Source organism: Cherax quadricarinatus, chromosome 59 (genome assembly GCF_038502225.1).
Source record: "Cherax quadricarinatus isolate ZL_2023a chromosome 59, ASM3850222v1, whole genome shotgun sequence".
In the NCBI taxonomy this organism is placed as follows: Eukaryota; Metazoa; Arthropoda; class Malacostraca; order Decapoda; family Parastacidae; genus Cherax; species Cherax quadricarinatus.
This window is the reverse complement of record NC_091350.1, coordinates 10,038,264-10,050,934: the sequence shown is the minus strand read 5'-3', so window position 1 is coordinate 10,050,934 and position 12,671 is coordinate 10,038,264. Positions and strand designations below refer to the sequence as shown.

At 43.4% G+C, this 12,671-nt stretch overlaps 1 protein-coding gene across 3 annotated transcripts in view; it reads left to right on the top strand.

The window, feature by feature from the left end:
• The window catches only part of Gbs-70E (Glycogen binding subunit 70E), a 171,054-nt gene that overhangs the window by 151,336 nt on the left and 7,047 nt on the right, over positions 1 to 12,671 (top strand). For all 3 annotated transcript variants that reach the window (XM_070097713.1, XM_070097712.1, XM_070097711.1), the window contains exons 2-6: positions 877 to 1,223; positions 1,977 to 2,076; positions 2,187 to 2,324; positions 2,987 to 3,154; positions 3,471 to 4,494. In XM_070097713.1, coding sequence (XP_069953814.1) covers positions 883 to 1,223; positions 1,977 to 2,076; positions 2,187 to 2,324; positions 2,987 to 3,154; positions 3,471 to 3,854 — 1,131 coding nt within the window. In that variant the 5' untranslated portion in view covers positions 877 to 882 and the 3' untranslated portion in view covers positions 3,855 to 4,494. The remainder of the gene's footprint in view (positions 1 to 876; positions 1,224 to 1,976; positions 2,077 to 2,186; positions 2,325 to 2,986; positions 3,155 to 3,470; positions 4,495 to 12,671) is intronic.

Here is a 12,671-nt window from a genome sequence, read left to right as displayed (position 1 = left end):
AGCAGACCATACCCCGGACGGGATTGAGCCCGCGGTCGTAGTCTCAAAACTCCAGCCCGTCGCATTAGCCACTAGACCAGCTAGCCACAATAAGATTCGTCCAACTAGGTATATTTCTACACCATAGGAAGGTTAGCACAGGCACCACTGTGACCACAAATGCAAGTTTTTACAGACGAATCTCCAGCTAGTGTGGCCGTGACGAACTCTAGTTCAAGTCCCTTCACTGCCGTCAACATGACTCACGAAATCATAATGACACGATTGCAAACAAACTATACCCCGGCCGGGATTGAACCTGCGGTTTGCAATCGTGTCATTACGATTTCGTGAGTCATGTTGACGGCAGTGAAGGGACTTTAGTTCAAGTCCCTTCACTGCCGTCAACATGACTCACGAAATCGTAATGACACGATTGCAAACCGCAGGTTCAATCCCGGCCGGGGTATGGTTTGCTTGCAATCGTGTCATTATGATTTCGTGAGTCGTGAGAGAAGCAGGTCTTACTGCTGATAGGTATGGTACTATACTAAGTGGGAGGCAAGTTCACAATGGCTCGCCTCGGAGCAGGACCCCCAGCGAGAGCTATGGGAAACAGGCCTAAGCAGCATGAGAGTGAAATATAAAACTCGACAAAAGTTACATGTGTATATAAAAAAAAGGCACAATACCGTGACTGGAACAATACACAAATAACCCGCACATGGGAGAGAGGAGCTTACGATGACATTTCAGTCCGACTTGGACTATTTACGAAGTCATAAGCTCCTCTCTTCTATGTGCGGGTTATTTGTGTATTACATGTGTATGACTAAATGTACCGACTACTAATTTTTATATTTTCCCCTCCACTCACGGTGTGGTTCTTCGTTGCAGGGCCTGATGACAACGTTGATGATGCCGAGCGATTACGGAGTGGAGATGTTCCTCGGGTCGTCCCCTGTGCTTACCTCGGGTTACCTATCTACCCAGCCCTTTATCCATGACTTTCCCAGGCTGACTCCCCTCCAGGCAGCTCCCTTGCAGTCCACACCTGTCCAGTCCAACCCATTTCAAGCCACGCCCTTGCATAACCTTTGGGGAAACAACAGCCAGTCATGTGGCTCCACCCTCAATAATACTGGTTACATGAGTAATTTTGATAACGAGCTGTTCTCAACCACATACAGTAGCAGTAACAACACCACCAACAAGAATGGTTTCAACGCTAGAAGCAGTTTTAGGTGAGTTACTCTAGTCGCTTTGCAAAAATGGAAAAAAAAAAATCTGCCAGGAAAGTTGTTGGCAAGTGAGCAGATACGACAAAAATGCAAAGTTTTCTAACGTTGCAGTTTTGTCTTGTTTACACAACTCTCCCTTTTCATTAAGCATAAAACAAATTAAATAACAAATGAAAAGTAATTAGGAATAATTAAATATAGGTTTTGGAGTTCTGTCTCTCCTAAATTATTAGCTCAACAAGGTAAAAGTTTAAATATCTAGACTAGAATACACTGAAAAAGTAGCGACACTGGACCTTGAAGGTCTTATAGCTGATAAACCTCTAATGGTATTCTTGATGGCATCTTCATTGTCCTATTGAAATCTCCCAGCTTAGGCTTACAGATTTAAATACTATGAAACCTTTGCTGTTTTAAGGGAATATGATAAGGAAAAACTGCTGTCTCTGTTTTAAGGGAATATGATAAGGAAAAACTGCTGTCTCTGTCCCCACTACCTTTCATGTTTACCTTTGAGTTTCAAGAATCTTTCTGCTCCAGGAGCCCAGCCTTGGTCTAGGCTCGAATGTAACTACATGTATCACATAAATTATGATAAAAGCACATTGCAGATGCATCCTGTTTTATTAAATAAAAGAAAACCATAGCCAGTAACCTACAGAAGTGTGTTGTGTTATAGATCTAGTAGAGTGCAAATAGGATCTGCCTAACATAAGTCAATTAGCCTATTGCAGTTTGTTCTTTTTTTTTCTTTAGGTCTAGTGAAAGACGGTCGCCCCCCAAAAGGAAAACCAGTTTGCCTTTGCTGCTGCCAATTAAATCCTGTCTAGTGGCTCGCCAGGAGGAGGAACAAGAGGTAAATACAAACATGTTTTGTTTATCAGTAATGTATTATTCATTAAACTCAAACTTGTAAAACTCTTTATATCAAAGAACACGATAAAATTTTGTTCTTTCTTTTTAAAGGAGGGTGCTATCTCCCCAACGAGATTAAAGAAAAAGGTTGTGTTTGCCGACACTCAAGGTCATCCACTAGAAGAGATCCGCGTCCTCACTGAACGTCCAGACTGTCCACCAAAATGGTCAGCGGACTTCGTTGAGCAGGTAAGACTGGGAGGAGTGCTTAATAATTTGGAAAATTAACATCATAATACAGGAGGGCCCCACTTATACAGTGGGTTAGGTTCCAGGCTACTGCTGTAAAGTGAAATATAGCTTATTTTCAATTTCAAATGCATATAAAACCCTGATAACATGTTTACACTATCATATATTAAGTGAGCAGTAGAGCTAGGCCTAAAAAATTACATGTATAGTACACACATTGTCTACCTTAAAATATTTTAATACATAACTTATAGTGAGTGGTGAATATATTTATTGTAGGTAGTCTGAATAAATGAAGAATGGGTATAATTGAACCACTGTATTAGTGAAATGCTGTAAGATAGTGCTGTAAAGTGAGGCCCAACTGTAGCAACACAGGATGCAGCAGTTTTTGTCATCGCACTTGCATATTGATAAAACTGAATTCCCTTTAATTTAATTTCCATGCTTTTGATCTGAGGTACCAGGATAATAAGCTATACATGTATTGCTAACTTTATATGCACTTAGTGCAAATACACTATCTTGAAAGTTAATTTCAATCTATTTTTGGAATTAAAGGATATATCGACAGTTTCTAATATGGGTCTTAGCACTTTCGTATGATTATTAATGCCTATCTAGTAGGTGATCTTGGTAAACAGTGTAGTGTTCTGCAGGTGACTGGAGGTGCCAAGGCCGAAGCTGTATGTGACCAGTGGGAGCTAGCGTTTGCTCAGCCAGCTTCAGACTATCTGGGAATGAAGGCACGATTAGAAAAAGACAATGTGACCTTGGAAAACGTCGTAATCAAGGAAATGGAAAACAGAGTACAAGGAACAGTGAAGGTAAGCTAATTATCATTTCATTGTAACACTGATGTTGCAATACTTGCTCAGTTGTATTTCATGACACAAAAATATAAGTGCACTTCAGTGTGCACATACCTGGATATGGTATCTCCAACTGTGCATTAAATGTAAATTTTTAAGGTGAAAATAAAAACATATCTAGGCTTCACATCGAGACTTGCTAAACAGGTCTCGCCTCAGTGTTAGACCAAAATATTTGGTTTATGCCTGTTTTATTGTCTGTATGCAAGTTTGTGCCAGAGAATCTCAGGTTGATGTACTATTTATGGCTTGCCATTTTGTGTATTTCTAGGTGCGAAACCTGTCCTTCCATAAGAGTGTCATTGTGAGATACACGATAAACAATTGGATTTCACATGATGAAATAGAAGCGGAGTTTGTGCCCTCGCTCTCAGCCACTGTTGCTTCCTACAACCTCTACGATACCTTCACATTCAGCTTGCCCTTGCCTGGTTCTACTCAAGCAGACAAGGTAGAATTCTGCATCTGCTTCAAGAGTGAGCAAGGAGAGTTCTGGGACAACAACAATAGCAAGAACTATGTGATAGTATCGTTCAGACCCAAGACCACGCCACCGGAGTACAAACCCAAAGATATTTACGATGTGACATTAGATTCCTGGACTGAGTTTGCTTCTTGGAATCATCTAGACATCAATGATTCACCATATTGGTGAACCAGTAAATGAGGGTTCGAGATGAAACAATATTCGAACCCCCATACCTACGTTACCTAGATAACAGTGGTCTGGTGGTGCTACTTATGTTAATAATGTTTTGTCGATTTGTGCATAAGCAATGTTTCTTACGGTTCATTAAAGCAGTGATGAAGACCATCCGTGTTTATGCATTTATCGTTACACTACATGATGGGAGTGGCTCGGAATTAGCGGCTAGAAAGAATGAATGGACGTGAATTCGTAAATTAAATAGAATGGTAGAGCACTAAGTGAGTGGTATGGTGGTACCACTGTTCATAGTCATCACTGGAGCCACAGGGCTGGCCCACCACCCAGTGCAACATAGGGCCAGCTCACCACCCAGTGCCACATAGGGCAGACCCCCATCATCCAGATAGCTAGCAATCTTCTGGCGTGAAGAAAGAATGGGTGCTACTTTGGTGGTGACCAGGTTCACCCTCCCTCAAAATCCACTTCATCAGCGCCATCCAGTCCCAATTCCGCCCACTGGGAGCACCAGCATTGAAGTGGGCATGCATCATGGGTTACTGAGAGTTTCCTCGGACCCCCAGGGACAAACCATCAACAAACAAGACTGGGGAAGATCTTGTCAGGCGGGACAGGAGTGATGTAGTAGGTGAGTGGAATTAGTCTTTAATAATATTTTGTAATTAAAATTATTGTGTTCACCTGTTTATGGTTGCAGATGTAGTATTGTGTGTGTGGGGGGGAGGGGTTAAGAAGAGTGAATTTAAGCATGTGTGCAGACATTTGGTTTCAACCACATAAAACCCAAAGGCTCATTTTGTTTCATAGTTGTGTGGTGCTGAGCTCTTTCAGCCTAAGTACATCTTGTGTGCCACTGTAGTTGTTTGCTGGTGAATGCTGCAGGTGGAAAAAGAATGTCTTCAGAAATGTGGTTAACAGTTGTATTTTTAAAGCTCTGTCGACGTTGGCAAAGGATGATGCTTTTTGCGTGGCGCTTGCGTGTATATCTGCCCGTGACTCGCACTTTCTGGCCATACAGAGGCTTCTCTGACAGACACCTGTGTTTGGTTGAATAGACTTATTCCTTGGGTGGTCTTGGTCTGTCTTTTATATATTGGCTTCACTTAATCATAAGACTCTGTCCCCTGCTAGGCAGAAAAAGGGCACTTAATGGTTTAAAATACTGACAAGTATGAAATAACACAAGTGTCCTGTTAGCATATTTTATTTGTGAAAAAATTCACCACAAATGGCATTTTCATTCCTAAAGAAGACATTAAATAAACCATTCATGATGAAACATAGGACACCTCAATCATTCCCATTCATGTACTCTTATAACCTATTTTTGTAAAAGTCAGAGGACTAAAGCTCAACTGTTCTCCTTATGGGTAAGCCAGTACCTCAAGACCTTGGCTTGAGGCACTAGCTTAACAAGTTAAGTACATGTTCATAACATACTTCTGGAGTCCTAGTTATTAGTCCAATTTCTCTCCTCCCATATCATTTATTTCATCATTTTCCCTAGCTTGTATGCCCTTACCTGGCTTTGATTTCTCTCTGTTTTTGACGAGGTTTAGCTGCCGAATTGGTGACGGAATCTCTGGTGGTGATTTGCGCTTGTTCATCTAATTAAAACTGCATGTTGTTTTCTAACAGCTTGTGTTCATTTCACTTACTGAAAACCCCATACCTGAAAAAACTATTTCTTAATGCTATTGCAGCACCACCTGGGCCAGCTGCCATCTGTTGGAGATATTCTCTACTAAGATTCTGTGGAGTTGGTGTGTCAGAGAAGAATCAATAGCTCAAAGGTATAATAGCAGAAAGTTGAAGACAGAGATGTGCAACACTTGGGATCTTTGTGAGAAATACTAGAACATTTTGTTGCAAAAGTTTTGGTCCTGGGACCTTGGTCCCTCGAAATATACAAACGATTAGGAAACTGCTCTTGTTGTGTTGCACACATACAGGAGGGCCCTGTTTGTATGGCTCTTAGGCTCCTGACCCCATGTGTTAAGCAGATATTGCCAGTGGGTGGAAAAGAGCATTTTTTATCATTGAATGCATCTAAAATGCCTGATAACATGTTTATCATATATTAAGTGCTCAATACAGCTAGACATAAAAAGTTGTGAAATAAATACATAGTACATACAATACTTGCCTTAAAATACGGTGCTGGGCATCCTTCCCTTGCACAATCCTTGTGCAAAAGCAGTAAAAGCACTGATTATAATGAACAGTGGCTCAGTTGAAAGTCAACAAAAATATGGAACACGGAAAAGAGGGAGCTGAATATGAAGGGCCCTGTATTTGTTTATGCTAGTGACCAAACTTCTCCCAGTTTCTCCTATGTACTTTTTTGCACAGTGATCACATAGACCTTGACAGTGGAAACTTGGTGAATTGTAGGCAGCTTATTAATTTCTTTATGAACGTAAAGTCGCGGTAACTGCCTGGATGTTGTTGCTTGCCTTTATTCCGAAACTTTGAGCCCAGCCTACATGTGAACGTGTCTTCAACTGCTGTATCTCATCCCCTTTTCTTTTCACTGGCTCTAATATGAAAGTCTCTTTCTTTACCCCTCTGTATTAGACTGATATTTCCTATATCATTTCTATATCTGAATGTATCCAACCTTTAACGCATTGTTGCAAGTTCTTTCTTGGTTAGATGTGCCGAGCATCATGTTTATTTCTCTGCTTGATTCTCTCTTCCACATGAATACTTCAATCATTGAGTTGGTCAATAAATGTAGTCGAGGGTACCATTCGAGTAGTATCATTGTAATGCATAGAAAAAAGTAGCTTTACCCTGTACTGTTGGGAAGAGGTGCTTCGGTGTTGATGAAGGGTTTTAAATCTGAGGAATTGAAGCTGCCCCTCTTAGGACCTGATCACCTCTCATTTCCCAGGTGATGTATGGCCCACTGGGGGCTTAATGCTTCCATATAAATGTAATAATATAGGAAGCTTTAATAGGATGGATAGCAGGAGCAGGACCCTGCCTAGCCTAGGCCAGGTGGCCTACTAATCCGAGCTAAGCAGGATCTGGCTCTTCCAATTCGTGTATGTCTGACCTGTTTTTTCAGAGTTTACCCAAGTACAGTTTTCATTGACGCTACCTGTGATGCACCTGTTGGTTTTGTGGGTTTACCCTCTCAGCTATGTGGCAGTTTCTCACTCCACGATTGCCAAAATCAGATTTGTCCCGTATACTTTATAGATCAAAATTTATCCACATGCAAACCACTGTTGCCAGTTCTCTAGTAATTAAATAACATCAGCTTTTAATTGGTGAGTCTCTATTTTTATCACTGTTGTCCATTTGTACATTTCACCAGCAATGTCCCCTCAAGTTTATGAAACCTTTCTCAGCCTAAATTATAGAAAATAGCATTTGAAAATGCGCATCAAGGGTTAGGGGATTGACATTGGGGATTGTTGGGGAGTTGTCGTATTGAATTTTTTTTTTTTTTTTTTTTTTTTGGGTCGAGTCAGAACTACAGTGTTTATGCTCCATAGATTTGAATCACCACAACTGTGGTTAAAGGTGTTGGTAAATATGAGATAATTCTGTATTATGTTAGGAATGGGCACAAGGCGAGTTCTTGGCAAGTGAGAGGCTCAGGGTTGGTGGTGGACTAGTGACTAGAATAACCTGCTGTCTCTGAGCTGCCTACCTCCCTTCAAAGATGTGGGAGAAGGGGGGATGGGGGTTAGTGCCTTAATTCTGGTGAAGGGCTCTTGATCCAATAAATTGGAGATTCTCTCCTCTTGCATCAGACCTAGGCACTGTACAGCTTGGCTTCCTGTGAATATAATACAGCCTCTCCTCACTTAACGACTGAGTTCCGTTCCTAAGACCACGTCGTTAAACGAATTCGTCGCTAAGTGAGAAGCATACTGTAATGGTAGTGAGTTTGTCATCCATCTTTTGTATTTTTAATGTCACCTCTGCACCATTGATAACATTTCTGGTATATTTTTAAATGTTTATACAGTAGTGTACTGTATATTGAAATGAACAGAATAGAGGAAATCGGCTCTAATATGCATTATTTAGGTTTGAATACCGGTCAGAGAGCCCGCCGTAAGTCGGTAAACAAGTGTGTACGTTGCTAAGTGAGGAGAGGCTGTATTCATAAGTAAGCATAACAGGTTGTAATGATGGGTTACATTTATAAGTTACAGTTTAAAGTAAAAGATCTTGTACTACCTTAGTTCATTTTTTCTCCACTGAAAATTGGTTAGATAAGATTAATACTGTAAATGTTATTTTGTAGATTTTAATGAAATGTTCACGTTTAACTTGGATGGTATTTGAAAATGTGCTCAGCATTAAGCGTGCAAATCTAAAACCCAGGTACCTACTTAGTGCTAGGTGAACAGGAACAGCAGGTTTGAGAGTTGCCCATGCGTTTTGCCAAAAACTCGACCAGCCATTGACAAGTCTTAGGAATTTGTGAATTTATTGTGCAAGTTAGTGTTGTATATGTTTTGATTTGTGTGGATGTATTAAATTTGGTGTTCCCGTGTGGGTTATGTACTTTATAATTGTCACGATGAGTGATCTCTCTAAAAGTGCTGTTCAGATTTCGTGCTGTATTTCAGTTCTCGCTGCATATTGTCTCGGTGTAGTATCACTTGCACTACTTCTTTGCTGATATGGGAATCTGTTGCGCCATGTCAGTTTTTAATAATAAAATATGATCTGATTTTGATAGCGTTTGGCCTTGGAGGAGCCGAGCGAGTTAGAGGTAAATGAATGATAACTGGTATGAAACTAGATGGGGTTCCTTGCTATGTGTTGCCTACCTGGGGCTCCATACATGGTGTCTTGTGAAGGCTGTACTGGCCACACAAATGTTGTGGTGTAAAGCTTAAACCAACCTCTCAAGGTTGGTGTTCTGAAAGTTATACCCACCACACCAGTGTAGCGATGTGGTTGTACCCACCACCACACCAGTGTAGTGATGTGGTTGAACCCACCACCACACCAGTGTAGCGATGTGGTTGTACCCACCACCACACCAGTGTAGCGATGTGGTTGTACCCACCACCACACCAGTGTAGCGATGTGGTTGAACCCACCACCACACCAGTGTAGCGATGTGGTTGTACCCACCACCACACCAGTGTAGCGATGTGGTTGTACCCACCACCACACCAGTGTAGCGATGTGGTTGTACCCACCACCACACCAGTGTAGCGATGTGGTTGTACCCACCACCACACCAGTGTAGCTATGTGGTTGTACCCACCACCACACCAGTGTAGCGCTGTGGTTGTACCCACCACTACACCAGTGTAGCGATGTGGTTGTACCCACCACCACACCAGTGTAGCGATGTGGTTGTACCCACCACCACACCAGTGTAGCGATGTGGTTGTACCCACCACCACACCAGTGTAGCGATGTGGTTGTACCCACCACCACACCAGTGTAGCGATGTGGTTGTACCCACCACACCAGTGTAGCGATGTGGTTGTACCCACCACCACACCAGTGTAGCGATGTGGTTGTACCCACCACCACACCAGTGTAGCGATGTGGTTGTACCCACCACCACACCAGTGTAGCGATGTGGTTGTACCCACCACCACACCAGTGTAGCGATGTGGTTGTACCCACCACCACACCAGTGTAGCGATGTGGTTGTACCCACCACCACACCAGTGTAGCGATGTGGTTGTACCCACCACCACACCAGTGTAGCGATGTGGTTGTACCCACCACCACACCAGTGTAGCGATGTGGTTGTACCCACCACCACACCAGTGTAGCGATGTGGTTGTACCCACCACCACACCAGTGTAGCGATGTGGTTGTACCCACCACCACACCAGTGTAGCGATGTGGTTGTACCCACCACCACACCAGTGTAGCGATGTGGTTGTACCCACCACCACACCAGTGTAGCGATGTGGTTGTACCCACCACCACACCAGTGTAGCGATGTGGTTGTACCCACCACCACACCAGTGTAGCGATGTGGTTGTACCCACCACCACACCAGTGTAGCGATGTGGTTGTACCCACCACCACACCAGTGTAGCTATGTGGTTGTACCCACCACCACACCAGTGTAGCGCTGTGGTTGTACCCACCACCACACCAGTGTAGCGATGTGGTTGTACCCACCACCACACCAGTGTAGCGATGTGGTTGTACCCACCACCACCAGTGTAGCGATGTGGTTGTACCCACCACCACCACCACCAGTGTAGCGATGTGGTTGTACCCACCACCACCAGTGTAGCGATGTGGTTGTACCCACCACCACCAGTGTAGCGATGTGGTTGTACCCACCACCACCACCAGTGTAGCGATGTGGTTGTACCCACCACCACACTGTAGCGATGTGGTTGTACCCACCACCACACCAGTGTAGCGATGTGGTTGTACCCACCACCACACCAGCATAGCGATGTGGTTGTACCCACCACCACACCAGCGTAGCGATGTGGTTGTACCCACCACCACACCAGCGTAGCGATGTGGTTGTACCCACCACCACACCAGCGTAGCGATGTGGTTGTACCCACCACCACACCAGCGTAGCGATGTGGTTGTACCCACCACCACACCAGCGTAGCGATGTGGTTGTACCCACCACCACACCAGCGTAGCGATGTGGTTGTACCCACCACCACACCAGCGTAGCGATGTGGTTGTACCCACCACCACACCAGCGTAGCGATGTGGTTGTACCCACCACCACACCAGCGTAGCGATGTGGTTGTACCCACCACCACACCAGCGTAGCGATGTGGTTGTACCCACCACCACACCAGCGTAGCGATGTGGTTGTACCCACCACCACACCAGCGTAGCGATGTGGTTGTACCCACCACCACACCAGCGTAGCGATGTGGTTGTACCCACCACCACACCAGCGTAGCGATGTGGTTGTACCCACCACCACACCAGCGTAGCGATGTGGTTGTACCCACCACCACCACCACCAGTGTAGCGATGTGGTTGTACCCACCACCACCACCAGTGTAGCGATGTGGTTGTACCCACCACCACACTGTAGCGATGTGGTTGTACCCACCACCACACCAGCGTAGCGATGTGGTTGTACCCACCACCACACCAGCATAGCGATGTGGTTGTACCCACCACCACACCAGCGTAGCGATGTGGTTGTACCCACCACCACACCAGCGTAGCGATGTGGTTGTACCCACCACCACACCAGCATAGCGATGTGGTTGTACCCACCACCACACCAGCATAGCGATGTGGTTGTACCCACCACCACACCAGCGTAGCGATGTGGTTGTACCCACCACCACACCAGCGTAGCGATGTGGTTGACTCTCCTGCAAGCTCGTATTTGGTAGCCACTTGGTTTTAGGTTAGCAAGACTTGCAAATTGTTTTCGTTATTTTTAATAACTTGTGCCTATTGGGTCGCAGATTAACTTCATTTCCGCATTCTCTGACAGAGCTGCATCATCACTTTGAGGGGAGACAAGTTTACTCTGTATATATTTACATGAGCACTTTTAACAAGGGTCGCACTCATATTAAGGGAGCTTTGCTCTTTGCCTGCTAGCACCAAGTTCCGCAATGTTCTTCAGGACAGAGGAACTTTCTCTTAGGCTAACTGACAGCTTGTTTGTTCTGTGTGGGGTCACTGCTGTTTGTTTGGTACATATGGCATTATTTTATTTTAACATATTTAATCTGCAGCAGTTTCACCTCTAGATTGTGTATCTGTGCTTCTTGGGGTCTAGTGGTTTTTAACTTTGACTGATGTATTTTTATTGAATTTGTGTTTAATCCACTGAAAAATTGTGCATATTTTTTGGGTCCAGTGGATTGTAATCTAAAAAGGATTATATGATTTTTTGTTGTATTTTCGTTTATTCTCCTGAACAGTTGTTTGCTGTGTCCAACTAGCTAACTCCACTTCTCTTATGTTGAACAAATGTTCTTGATGTCTGTGTGACTCTGCAGCATTTGCCATCACTTTCCTGTGGATTGTTTGGCGAAGTCAGTCCTTGTCTCTGTTGTCTATCTCTCAGTATTGTGTAGTCACGATTATAATCTGTTTTTGCAAACTTTCAGTGACAAAAATATAGCTCTCGTAGTTTCTCCTCATAGCTGAAGTCTGGCTCAAGTCGTGTTTTCTCTGAACCTGTGTACGAACTACACATTACTCGGTCACTGCTGGCAGCGCTGTATAACCCTAGTAGCGCTTCCTTTTGATTATAATAATAATCGGTCGCTGATTTGGTACACGAAAGGTATTTCTCACAAATGCCAGCCTCCACTCTACCTCATTGAGTGCTTAAGCTTCTATTGAAGTTAAATATCTATTCAGAAGATTTGAAGCTAATCGGGAGAGGCATTCAGAAGTCATCACATGGAAACTAATGTCTCAGTTTCTTCAATAAAAATACAAAATTGGCACCTACTCACTAAAAAAAAATCGTCTTTCTCTAAGATACCCCATCATTTAACATTTAAAGTTGATCAGAAGTGGCATTCTCCAATTATTTCATGGATTTTTTATATTTTCAAATTAAAACATAAAAATCAGTGCGAAGCCTGCTGGGAGAGAAAAGCACCGTCACTAAAAGTTTGAAACCAACCTAGTCATTCTCAAGTTGTTGCATATAAATAAATCAATTTGTTCAATAAATAATAAATTTGGGAACTTAAAACTTGTACAACCCAAAGTCTATATGATTCTTCCTTTTAGCAGCACCCACTATGGAAAGTTTGAAGCCGACTAGAAGCAGCATTAATTTGTTAAACAGCAACCAAAATCAGGAGTGATCTATGTAAAATAGAGCAGAGGGTACCT